This window comes from Halichoeres trimaculatus, unplaced genomic scaffold, assembly GCF_033239565.1.
Source record: "Halichoeres trimaculatus isolate MK-OKI-2021-1 unplaced genomic scaffold, fHalTri1.1 fHalTri1_scaffold_1, whole genome shotgun sequence".
Taxonomy (NCBI): Eukaryota; Metazoa; Chordata; class Actinopteri; order Labriformes; family Labridae; genus Halichoeres; species Halichoeres trimaculatus.
In genome coordinates this window covers 30,611,105-30,623,801 of record NW_027437179.1, presented here as the reverse complement: position 1 = coordinate 30,623,801, position 12,697 = coordinate 30,611,105, and the positions used below count along the sequence as shown (strand labels likewise).

At 41.6% G+C, this 12,697-nt stretch overlaps 1 protein-coding gene across 2 annotated transcripts in view; it reads left to right on the top strand.

Annotated features, from left to right (window-relative positions):
• Nucleotides 1–12,697, top strand: part of kif5ab (kinesin family member 5A, b) — a 95,944-nt gene that overhangs the window by 60,575 nt on the left and 22,672 nt on the right. For both annotated transcript variants that reach the window (XM_074676866.1, XM_074676783.1), the window contains exons 15-18: nt 3,983–4,129; nt 6,779–6,967; nt 7,448–7,565; nt 10,343–10,407. In XM_074676866.1, the coding sequence (XP_074532967.1) occupies nt 3,983–4,129; nt 6,779–6,967; nt 7,448–7,565; nt 10,343–10,407 (519 nt within the window). The remainder of the gene's footprint in view (nt 1–3,982; nt 4,130–6,778; nt 6,968–7,447; nt 7,566–10,342; nt 10,408–12,697) is intronic.

Sequence of the window (12,697 nt, the reverse complement as noted above, 5' to 3'; positions counted from 1 at the left end):
GACCTCTCACCTGACTCCATCTCAGGGACACCTCCAGCAGTCTGACATGATGTGATACTGAATACAGGGAACCATGCAGTGGGTTTAAAACGATAATCCCATTTTTCCATCCTCTCAGGGCCATTTCCATCCCCCCCTGAGTTTTCATTACCAATCCGCCACTCTCTGCTTCCCAGCTACTGTGCTAATGTGCAGTGGTGCTGCTTTTCCCATTTTTCCATATCTACAGTGGAAATAGAGCGGCATTGGCCTAGAAAAATGTTGCAATGGAGTACATTCATCACTGTCTTCACCTCAACGTCTCCTCAGCTGTCTTCATCCTGGCTTTCAGTTGAAGCTCCTGTCTTTTCGTGCAGGTGCCACATTGCTCACTGTCACTCATCTGTTTCTTTTTGCACCTCCATTCATCCATTCGTCCCTTTTAAGGCCCTTCCAATTATTATGATTAACTCCATCTATCACACCACCAACCATCACTCTCTCCATCTTTAAGATAACTCCCCATAAATCTTTCCTCAACCAATCTGAACACTTTCCATTAGCCGCTCCTCTCCCTTTTAACGTGTTCATAAATGAATCGATTTTAGTTAATTATTTACTGTCATTTATGCTAAGCTAATGTTTTGACACATGAAGTGACCTGGAAAACGATCACATGGCTCAGAGTCAATGAGGGAGATGAAGATGGAGAGGTTCATAAATCTACCTGTACTCAAGGAGAGGGTTAATGGTGCTTTCAGTTGACTGATGATCTGCAAGGCAGCTACCTAAAAACACCATTAAACCCCCACAAATGTAATTTATATGGCAAAATGTGGCCCGTTGTGTACAGGATTACAACCTTTGATATATGTAGTAGCAGCACTGTGGGGTTAGATAGATTAATTTTCTGACTTATCTGATTTTGTTTTTCATAGTTTAAATGAAAGCAGGAAGAGAGCTGTAGCTTTCACTAAGGACACTGAGGTCACTTGTAGTCATTATTCTATAAATTGTGGCCCCTCAGACAATTTAAGCCACGTTTCCACCAAGCAGACCGGTTCGGTTCGTCTCGGTACGGTGCGCTTTTGGCGGCGTTTCCACTGACTTATCCCGGGACGGATCCCTAAAAACCGAGACAAGCCGTCCCACTTTTCTGGGACCCTTTCGTATGGGTGCCAGACTGAACCGATCCGCTCTCGGAAGGTGGAGCAACACACTGCAGACCATTGATTGGTCAAAAAGAATCGTCATTTACCCTGACAGAGGCTGCATTTCTCCTGGCGGCACACAGACTTCTCTGAAACAAAGCTTGATTGCGCTTTGTAACAGAGAGTTACATTAATCACAGAGAGGACGAAATGCTGCATGTCTTCCATCCGTGCTCTTTGTTTATTGTGTTGCGTTTTCGTCTTTGTTGCATTTAATAGCGGGGTAAGCTGCTACGGCGTCGCGCTATTGTTTACCAGCTGCTGCTTTCAGCATCCGGCTTACACGCCGCCCACCACGAGAGGGCACGGTTTGCTGTGGAAACGCAAACGGGATCAGACTTAACTGTCCCAAACCGTCCCAAACCGTACTGAATCGACCCGGACTGCTTAGTTTGTTGAATCTATAACTGAAAGTGGATCAGCAAACTGATATTTGGAGGCTTATCTTTCACACAAAACTCTGCTTTTTTACCAACCTCATTTTTGGGCTTATATTCTGTGTTTGATTGCACTTTGTATCAAAGAAACCACAAAGAAGACGATGCTCTTTGTTTACTGTGTTGTGTTTCTCTTCTTCGTTGGATTTATTAGCGGGGTACACTGTCTTGCACTGCCATGGTGTCACGCTTTTGTTTAGCTGATGCAGCTGTCGGCATCCAGCTTACACGCCGCCTACCATGAGGGGGCACGGCTGGCTGTTGAAACGCAAACAAGACCAGGCTTAACCGAGCCAACCTGTACCAAACCATACGAATCTAAACCGGACTTCTTGGTGGAAATGGGGCTAAAGTTATGATATAGGAATGAAAAACAGCTTTATTCTTAAAGGAAACTTGAAAAAGGTGATACAAAGTGTTTTTTATACATTTAATTTTAGGCTTTCTCATGTCTTTATAAAGGGAGATAGGGCAGTCGATGGAGAAATCAAAAAAAGGCATTTAAGAAATTTAACATCAAGGGACCTGTGTCCACTAACAGCAGTTTTTATGCTGGCAGAATCTGTTTCCCACACAAAACCAAAGCAGGGCAATGTTTTCAGTGCCCAGAGTCGAAAGCAACAAAAACACACTCAGTGTCAGTGTGCCAACCGTGTTGTCAGTTGAAAATTGTTCCAGTTTTGAGCACTGCTGCACTCACAATTAATTCTTCATTAGTGAATAATTAAAATCGAAACAGGGTAGGACAATTCAGTCTTTGGTGTCTGGCTCAGGGGGTACAGACTTGTTTTTTTTATCTGGGTATTCATAATGGAAATCCACAAATGTCTATATTTAAAATAATTTTCAATTTTCGTTTCACGGACGTCAAGCTGTGCGGACATGTTCATATGATTGGCTGAAAAGTACATCCCACCCCATGTGGGATGCGTTCTTGTGATTAGCTAAAAGGAGGGAGAAATCTGATTGGCTACAGATACTTCCCTGTTGAATAAAACGCATTTGTGGATAGAGCCACATCAAGGGAGTCTCAAAAAGATTCACACACAAATGCAGCGATGTTCACAAATGACGAGCGGTTTGTGAATGCAGATTCAACAGTTTGTGAATAAATGTCACAATATACTTATTTGTTTTAAACAAAAACTGCAAATTATTTTAAATATAGACATTTGTGGATTTCCATTATGAATATATAAAACAAGTAATATTTGTGTGTGCATCAGAAATACATTTGTGAACTTTGAAAAATAATTGTGAGTTGAGAGACATTTATGTATTAATCCCAATATACATTTGTGTATCCCTCTGTGTGCATTTATTTATTATGAGACTGATCTAACTCCATAGATCTTAGCTGCTGCTAAGGCCAGGACACAGCTCATTTCATCGTAGTTACTTTATTTTTTTAATAAAGTTTATCCAATAAAAGCTACAAATTTGCACAAAGAGTAGTTTAAAGACTAAACAGCCACCATGAAGGGAGGCAGAAGTGCAACGGCTCAAGTTTTCACTAAACAACAGTAAGTACCTGTAAGAAGCACCCAGAAAATTGAGTCCATGTCCTCTCCAGAGCAAAAATGCTGTCAGTGGAAACAGGCCCTAAAGGTACCAACCCAGTCACTGGAAAGATAAACAGAAACAATAAGAAAATCAAAATTTCTCACTTTCTTTGTATTTTTAATACTGAGGGATGAAATGAGTGCCTTTGGGTGGTTTGGGCTCTTGACCCCTGAATTCCTGGTTGTCGACCTGACCAGTGAAAAAAGTCCCTAAGGTCTTGTTAATATGTTGCTCATGTCATCAGTGTTGAAAGGCTAAGGCTCGGTTTTGTAAGATCAAAGGACTGGCTTCACAGGTCGACAAACTGCACCCTGCTTCTTTCGCTGTATTTCATCATTGTGAGTGAATGAATCCAAACTCTTTCATTGTGTTGAGGCCACAGGAGCTGCAGTATTGTTCAAAAAGATGCTTACTGTACAGAAAAGGAGAAGGTTAAAGTCAGCTCCATTGTTCATTCTTCCACACCCATTCATCCAGCACGGATGCCATCAACCTCTGTCTCTGAAGGTTATTGATTTGTAATTTAATGGTCTTTACATTCTGCTTCTTGTGTTTCTTGGATGAGAACAAGGTCAGGGGTTGAAAATGCCTTGAAGATGTTCCTCCTCTCAGGCTCAGGAACTGTGAACCTCATCCTCTTTTAATCTACACGTTTTCACTTCCACTATCATTCCTCACCTTCAGGGTTTTCTCTCTTGCTCTTTTTTTTTTCTTTCACATGGTCATTTTTCTCCTCCTTTGTTTTACTTTACATTTACTGATTTGTTTCACTCCACTCCTCTCCTTTTACAGTCTCACCTCATGGCTCTGGAGGCGGAGCTTTCACGCATTCAGGAAGTGAGCAGTCACCAGAGGAAACGCATCGCTGAGATTCTCAACGGGCTGATGAGGGACCTGAGCGAGTTCAGCACCATTGTTGGAAACAGAGACATCAAGCTGGTGAGTGAGAATAAACAGCAGGTTTGTCACCATTAAACTCACTCATTGGATGTGTTTAAAAGGTAACAGTCTGTGAGGAGGAGACACTTAAACTTGATTGCTGTGACAAAAATGAGACGTTTAATAACAAGAATATGCACTGAGCTGTTAACATTCCTCCATGATCTAATCCTATTCTTCTTAACCAGCATTATTTTGGGTGTAGGTGGAAGTATTCATTGCAGCTAATTGCTTATATTCAGTAACTGCCCAACACTGGCTGCAGTACTTCTGCCAGCGCTTTAGTCTTTATGACAATTAATGTGCAAGTGTTCAATTTTCAGAGAACTTTTCTTTTAGTTTTTTTATGTGATGATAAAAAGATGGTTGAATGACAGCTCTGTTGACACGCGTGGGCTTCGTCAACTTTCTTTTGTTGGATCGGCGTAGATGATTTGTGCGAGATAACAGAACAAACATTAACACAAGAGTCATCAAACCTCTCAATAACTCTCAGCATCAACTTCAGGTCCAAAAAAAAATCTGTTCTGCTCTGAAATGTATAAACCTGAGGGATCTGTGGCTGTTTATTGTATTTAAATGCGTGTTGGGGTTAGCGGTAAGCATGTGACGTCAATCCTGCTGACTTCACCTACCAGAGCGCTCTCCTAGGGCACAAGGTCAGAATGCATTGAGGTGGTAATATTGCTTCACATCCCACAATGGGAGAAGCATGGAGGTACATATTCCATTTTATATACACTCACCGGCCACTTTATTAGGTACACCCTGCAAGTAGCAGGTTGGACCCCTTTTCCCTTCAGAACCGCCTTAATCCTTCGTGGCATAGATTCAAAAAGGTACTGGAAACATTCCTCAGAGAGTTTGCTCCATATTGACATGATAGCATCACACAGTTGCTGCAGATTTGTTGGCTGAACATCCATGATGAGAATCTCCTGTTCCACCACATTCCAAAGGTGCTCTATTGGATTGAGACCTGGGGACTGTGGAGGCCATTTGAGTACAGTGAACTCTTCGTTATGTTCAAGAAACCAGTATGAGATGATTCCAGCTTTATGACATGGAGCGTTATCCTGCTGGAAGTAGCCATCAGAAGATGGGTACACTGTGGTCATAAAGGGATGGACATGGTCAGCAACAATACTCAGGTAGGCTGTGGGGTTTAAACCATGCTCAACTGGTACTAAGGGGCCCAAAGTGTGCCAAGAAAATATCTCCCACACCATTACACCACCAACAACAACCTGAACCGTTGATACAAGGCAGGATGGATCCATGCTTTCATGTTGTTGACGTCAAATTCTGACCCTACCATCTGAATGTCACAGCAGAAATCCAGACTCATCAGACCAGGCAACGTTTTTTCAATCTCCTATTTTCCAGTTTTGGTGAGTCTGTGTGAATTGTAGCCTCAGTTTCCTGTTCTTAGCTGACAGGAGGGTCACCCGATGTGGTCTTCTGCTGCTGTAGCCCATCTGCCTCAAGGTTGGACGTGTTGTGCGTTCAGAGATGCTCTTCTGCAGACCTTGGTTGTAACCAGTGGTTATTTGAGTTACTGTTGCCTTTCTATCAGCTCGAACCATTCTCCTCTGACCTCTGGCATCAACAAGGCATTTTGGCCTGCACACTGGATATTTTCAGCCCATCTGGCACCAACAACCATGCCACGTTCAAAGTCACTCAAATCACCTTTGTGATGCTCAGTTTGAACTGCAGCAGATCGTCTTGACCGTATCTACACGTCTAAATGCATTGAGTTGCTGCCATGTGATTGGCTGATTCCAAATTTGCTTTAACGAGCAGTTGGACAGGTGTACCTAAAAAAGTGGCCAGTGAGTGTACAGTCAGTGGTTTGGTACCTTTGGTATCTGCACATGCCTCCAACTTAAGTCATTAATACACTAATATGAAGCAAGTGTACAAAGAGTTCTAAACATCCAGATGGAAAGTAAAGATCCATAACTGAAATTTATGATTTAAGAGTTTCTGCAAGCACAAGATATAACGGTAATATTAACATCCCAGCAGTGTTACACACCCATTTAAGAAAACCCATTAAAATGGACCTGTTTTCAACATGATTGGTAGTGTAGCAAAGGAGTATTTCAGCGTTGCTTAGCTTCACTAAACCTTTATCTCACAGCCCCATATTTCCACCGAGGCAAAGTGAAAAATTCTCAATGTCTTAAATATCATTTTATACAAGTTTCTGCTTAACTCAGCTTGACATATTCAGCATCTGTGGACATTTAATCTTTTTGAAGTACAATTAAAATAAATTTGGTGTCTGTGGCAGTGTTTACGATTAAGAGCCATCTGAGGAGCCATATATATTGTACAATATAGCCAGTTAAAATGCTTTGCTTTGCTAAGCAGTTTTCTATACTGTGCCTGAAGACAGGGACATCAAATCGTTTATCTTAACTGTAGTATGGAAGTTGGATGTATAGTCCTTCTCCCACAGTTAACTTCAGAACACCACGTCTGCTAAATGATGCTGTTAACCTAATGGATGTGTGCGTCAAATGACAGAAAGAGTTCCTGAGAGGCTTCATTCCTCTTTAAATGATCCTTACTCAATCTTAAACAGACGTCTCCACCACTTTCATACCTGTCTCACCTCCTCTCTGACCTATCCATCTCCAGCCCGTGGAGATCACTGGTGCGATCGAGGAAGAGTTCACCGTGGCTCGCCTCTACATCAGTAAGATTAAGTCAGAGGTGAAGTCCATGGTGAAGCGCTGCCGCCATTTGGAAAACCTGCAGATTGAGTGTCACCGCAAGATGGAGGAGACGGGCAAGGAGCTTTCCTCGTGTCACCTCCTCGTGTCACAGGTGAGGGACTGAAGGAAGCAAACAAAACATCTGAAAGTGCAAAAGAAGTTTTTGAAAGTGGAAATTAAAGTGAAAAACCAGTTCAATAACTATCAACACCTCTGAAGTGAGAGACATTTCGAGCACAATCCTCTTATCCTCTCATCAACACAACAGATGTTTATGTAGGTCTTTGTCCCGTGTTGATTACACTGATGAAGAGCACAGTGCTTGAAATGTCAATCAGCTTTATTTTACATCAGAAGCGCTTGTTGTTCAGGGCTTGGTGTTTTACATTCTTTGTTTTCATGATGTGAGTTTTCATTTGTTCCCTCTTAAATCAATCCCTAACCGCACTTGGTTAATAAACAGACTGGTGAAGATTATTCCTCCTTAAAAAGTGCTGCTGCTCTTTGTTGTACAAAGTGTTTGTCCTGAGGGAGAGGCCCTTTGCTCATCAGTAAACTTCCTGCATCTGAGACTCTGTGTTCTGACTCGCAGCACGAGGCAAAGATCCGCTCTCTAACGGAGTACATGCAGAATGTGGAGAAGAAGAAAAGACAGCTGGAGGACAGCTACGACTCCCTGAGTGAAGAGCTGGCCAAGGTCCAAGCCCAAGGTAGAGTAATGTTGTGTAATATTATGAAAGTGTTTGAAGGAAAACAGTTAAAGTGAGTTTTCTCTCATCAAACTTTAATCAATTTCTCTTTGTTTAGCTCCAGCTCATACCAAGTGTCATAAGTGTCATCTTGAGATACTAAGAAAAAGCAGGTTTAGACCCATCAGTGATTCACCAGGAGCAGATCGCTTTACAGCATTTTGCAAGACACATTAGCAAGGACAAACTGACAAGGATTTTGAGCAGCATCAGACTCTTCACAGGGCTGGAAAGTGGTCAGAAAGAGATGAAATAGATGCACAGTCAGTCAGCCAAAATGTGTCAAAAACAAAAAACAGCTCATACAGACTTTTGGATACCAGTGGTAATATCAGATGGATGCAAACTAGCTCAGTCAAGTTTTCAGGAAAAGAGAAGAAATAAACATGTACTGATCATAGCATTCAAAACAGTAGAAATCAACAGTTATTCTTATCATTAATCAGACTTAATAACCAGCCAATCACAAAATGATACATCCATGTCTAAGTTCCTAAAATCAGGCCCCACCTCCCTACTGTTTCAAAGGTTGATGTGCTCAGTTACTTTCCCACTCACTGGGGAACAAAAAGCAACAAAAACTTGATCTTAAGCCAATTTCCAACAAAAGCAAACAAAAAGTGTTTAAATAGCCTATTCATGAGTACACCTGGCTTTAAAAGCCACTTTTATTCGTTTTACAACCCAAGGATAACATAATAGCACAATTATGAAGAGTCTAAATTCAACTCCCTCTCACTTTATAACTTACTTTCAGTCCAGTTGCTTGCCACTTTTGTTGCTTTAAGTAGTTTTTAATTTGCTTTTAAAGACCTCATCCCCTGCACTTTAGATAATGCACCATGGTAAAGAGCTTTGGCACAGGTAACCAAAGTGATGCTGAAATGCTAATAAGACAATACTTACATGCTGGTATTAGGTAGCTTTTTGTAGCGTGTAGCAGTTTGTCTTTATTGACCTGATGCTTATACCAAGTGAAGGGTTCAGAGAGCACCACAGTTATTTTATTTCACCCTGATGGGACACAAATGGCTGTGCCAAATTTCAGAGCCATCCATCCACTAGCTGCTTCAGTACAACACTAAAAACCACAAACATTTACCTCGTGGTGATGCTGGAAGGAAAGTCCCCAGATCACAAAAGGCATTAGGTTTATCCTCTGGGTACGATGAGAAGCTGTATAAAACTTCACAGTAATCCATCCTTCTGTTGTTGAGACATCTCAGACTTGACATGACCAATTGGCATTTCATAACAGAGCTGGACAGCATAAAACACAACAAAGGGCTTTGACTTGTCATATAACAGGATACACGCATGAGTTGAGGATGCTCCTCGTGTACATCGTCCTATTAACCAAGCTTTGCAGGTGTCTAGTCAAACCTGAGGGTCGATGGTCAGTGTTGCATAAACATGGTCTGGCTGTACCTGCATAATGTACAGATAGCTCTCTGTATTTGTGATGAAAGTGTTTTTGCCTTGGGCTGAGGGTGAGATATGTCTTCGATGGGACTGCAATAACAAACCGGGAGCAACGAGATTAACATTTATTCAGAGAGTTGAGGTGAAGGAGGAAAATATCAATATGGTCAGACAAGCAAAACAGCAGATTTATGGTTGATTAAACAGAAAACGTAAACTGCTCCAGAGGCCAATCACATAATCAAATAGTCACAAAACAGATCACAAAAAGTGTTGGTGAAGTAGAACATTTGTCAAATAAAAGAGCACGATTTAAAGATGATGAGAAAGAAATGATGAATAATGATTTTCCAAACACTGAGGGATGTTCTTGTTCTTCACACAGCTGAGAACAATACTCACATTGATCTACATTGTAAATCTTGCTGAATTGCCCAAGGCACATTTAAATTTAAGATTAATATTTTGTCTGAGTCGATACAAATCATGTCTAGATGAAGTTAAGCGCAGATGACAACACGTCTGTCGCTGCATTTCAGCTCCACTGAACTCGAACTGGGAAGAAGTGCCTCCACTCTCACAACAATTTTATTGGCTTCAAAGGAGACTTTTAGTCTGTGCCAGTGGAATTCATCTCCTGTCAAGATAAAGTAATACAAGGGTAAACAATGATAAAGAGCTGAAGTGTCTATACATATCACAGCAGCAGCACATATAGATTAATGGTACATTCGAAGTTTGTACTAGGTACAGCAAACCGCAGACACTCCCAGGACGCTGATACCAAGCACAAATCAGGCCAAAAGCAATACAAGTCCTAAGGAGCCCTGTAGGACTGCATTAAACAAGCGGTGGATTTAAGGGGCAGGTAAATCAATTTTGGCCCTACTCCACACCATAGCCAGGCGGTCCTCCAGTCATTACTGAAGTGGATAAATACAAAGAGCTGCAGGTCACGTCGATCACATCGAGGTTGAGGTCTCACTAATTTCATCATCAGGCACCAGCAACAGCAGTGTGTAAACAACAAATCAGATCAGCGTGGCATAATAGCTGCCATTTTCACTAACAGGTATTATTACACCTGAGGCACGGTGACTTGGTTCACGCTGACCTCGCTGTCAACATGCGGCGAAGGTACTGCTGTGCTGCCAAAGTCGGGTCACTGTCACCTTTCCTGTGAACAACAGAGTGTGATTGTTTTTTTCCCCCTCTTCTTCCTTCTTATTGTTTCTCTCTGTCTTTGTTTCTTTCTCTGAAATTTCCTCTGTATCTTCTCTCCCCAATGTGTGATTGTGTGTGTGTGTTTGTTTCAGAGAGAGTGTCACAGGTGACCAGAGGGGAGAACAACACGTCTGACCTGGATTCCTGTGATATAAAGGTATGACTGCAGAAAAAAGTATCTGAGTGACATGACCTTTTTCATGCTGCATCAGCACTCAGCGAGCAAGCCAGCAGCTGTGGATGTGTGGGCGAGATGTGGGTGTGTGTGTGTTTTCACACTCGTGCGTTGTTGCAGCAGGTCCCAGTAGAAAAACCATAACATCAAGACTTGTTATTTGTGATGCAGAGAATTTTGTCAGTATAACATAAAATAGTAGTTTTAAGTTTTTTGAGGAGCATTTCCCAATTACCAGATGGATAATTATACCTTTGAACAGACCAAAGTCCATTACTTCACCCATCTTCCAGCCTTAAAGCTCAGGTTAGCCACCTGGCTGCTGTTTCAGCCTCATATCCATCACACAGTTAAAATTGGACTGTACTACACTGCATTTCTCATTTTCCACCTCTCAAAGCCCTTTTAAATTTAATGTCACATTCTCCCATCCACACTCTGATAGAGTAACACCTGCATGCCAGTTCAGGCAGGCAACTCAAGCTACCCTGATTTCACCCTTAACACGCGTCATTCCCACAATCACCTGGCAAACATATCCTACTCAATTTGATGGTCTATTTCAGCTGACAGGTTTCTGGTCTCTGTTCTCTGCTCTGTCACTGCATTGCTGCACTACACTTTCAATCCCTCCACCCCTCAGCATCTACCTGCAGCCTGCGGCCAGAGAAGAGGAAATACTGTCAAATCACTCTTCAGTTTTTATAACATATTGAAAAAATACATTAAAATATGCAAGGGCTCTCCGATGAAATTGCAGCCTCTGCCCTCTGGTATTCCCTCTGTTGCTGGGTTAGCATGGTTAGCTCGTCCATCTTATTGGAGATAGATCTTACATCCCCAATATCGATGGATAGAAGGACAGGTCCATGTCATCACTTCTTAGCTCACACCTGAGAACCAGCACGTCGTCCTCACCTCCTTCTCCTCACCTTTTGGGAAACATCAGGCCTTACACCAGTTAGCATTGACATGCTACAGGCTGCTAACAGCTGAGTTCACATGTAAACAATGCAGCCATGGTTACATGTAGGATGTCCAGAAAAACACAGGAGAAAAAAATAGTAAAAGTTTTGCTGAAGACAAACCAGTTTGTTGTCCATGACCAACAAATGAGCCATACAAAGTAATGATCCACTCCAAATACAAAGATTACGAAAAAGAGATGGAAAAAATTACAAGAAATGGACAAAGAAGAGAGAGCTGCTGCAAAAGGCAGCCATAGCCAACAGGGCGGCACCTGGCAACACAATGTGTCCAAATATGTAATTTGGAGATCAGTGTGGGTGTTGCCCAATGACTCTACAAAATATAGAGTGCCAGGGTTGGAAAAGAAATGCCAGCCTTTTGATTGAGAGACCACTGACTCCACCACTGAGTCACAGCCAGCCCGAGTGTCACAGGAGTGGTTGTACATTTTCACCTGACATTTAGGGAAAAAAGCTAAAAAGTACACTTCAAATACGTGTTTCTCCAACTTTCATGTTTGAAAGTTGTGAAGGATCATTCTGAGATACTGATCGCAATATACCAGAGCCATTAATTGGCTTGTGTCACATAAAAGACTGAAATCCAATTCAATTAACTTTGCAACACTGAAAATGCTGCATCAGCAAATGTTTGGCACTTTTCTGTGATAAATGGCGGAACCAAAAGGCACTTGCGGCACTAATTTGCTTCTGCTCTTTCTAATTATTGAACGATGCATACTGTGGACCAGAGACAGCAGACTCAATGACTCAGAAACCACTAAACAGAAAAACTACCTGACTGATATTTACTGTTTGTCGGATAGTTTGTAGTAAGACAAAAATGTACTCTGTAGGATCCATCGTGTGAACACACTGCTCAAAATAAGAAGCATGTTGAACATATGTGTAGATAACAGACATGGCCTTCTTATCTGAGGGTGATGCAGTGCTCTATTCATGTTGTTCTGTAGAAATAAAAACATATTTTCAAGGTTTCAACAAGGAAAGAAGCTACTAAAAGCGACACCTGTGGCCTGCCGAGCTGCTCTGTAAAAAAAAAAAGAAAATTACTGGTACATTTTCTGTGAAGTTTATGGATATTCTTTTCAACCCATATTTCCAGAAATGTACAGTTTATGTTCATTGACATTAACTTCACTGTATAATTTTATAAAAATTTATTTACTTGTGAAACTGCTGCCTTTAGTTTACTGCAATTTGACAGTGCTCTCACTGTGCACTAAAAAATAAAGACAGTAAGGTAACACAGGTGTGTTCTTTACCAATGGAGGTCACTGACT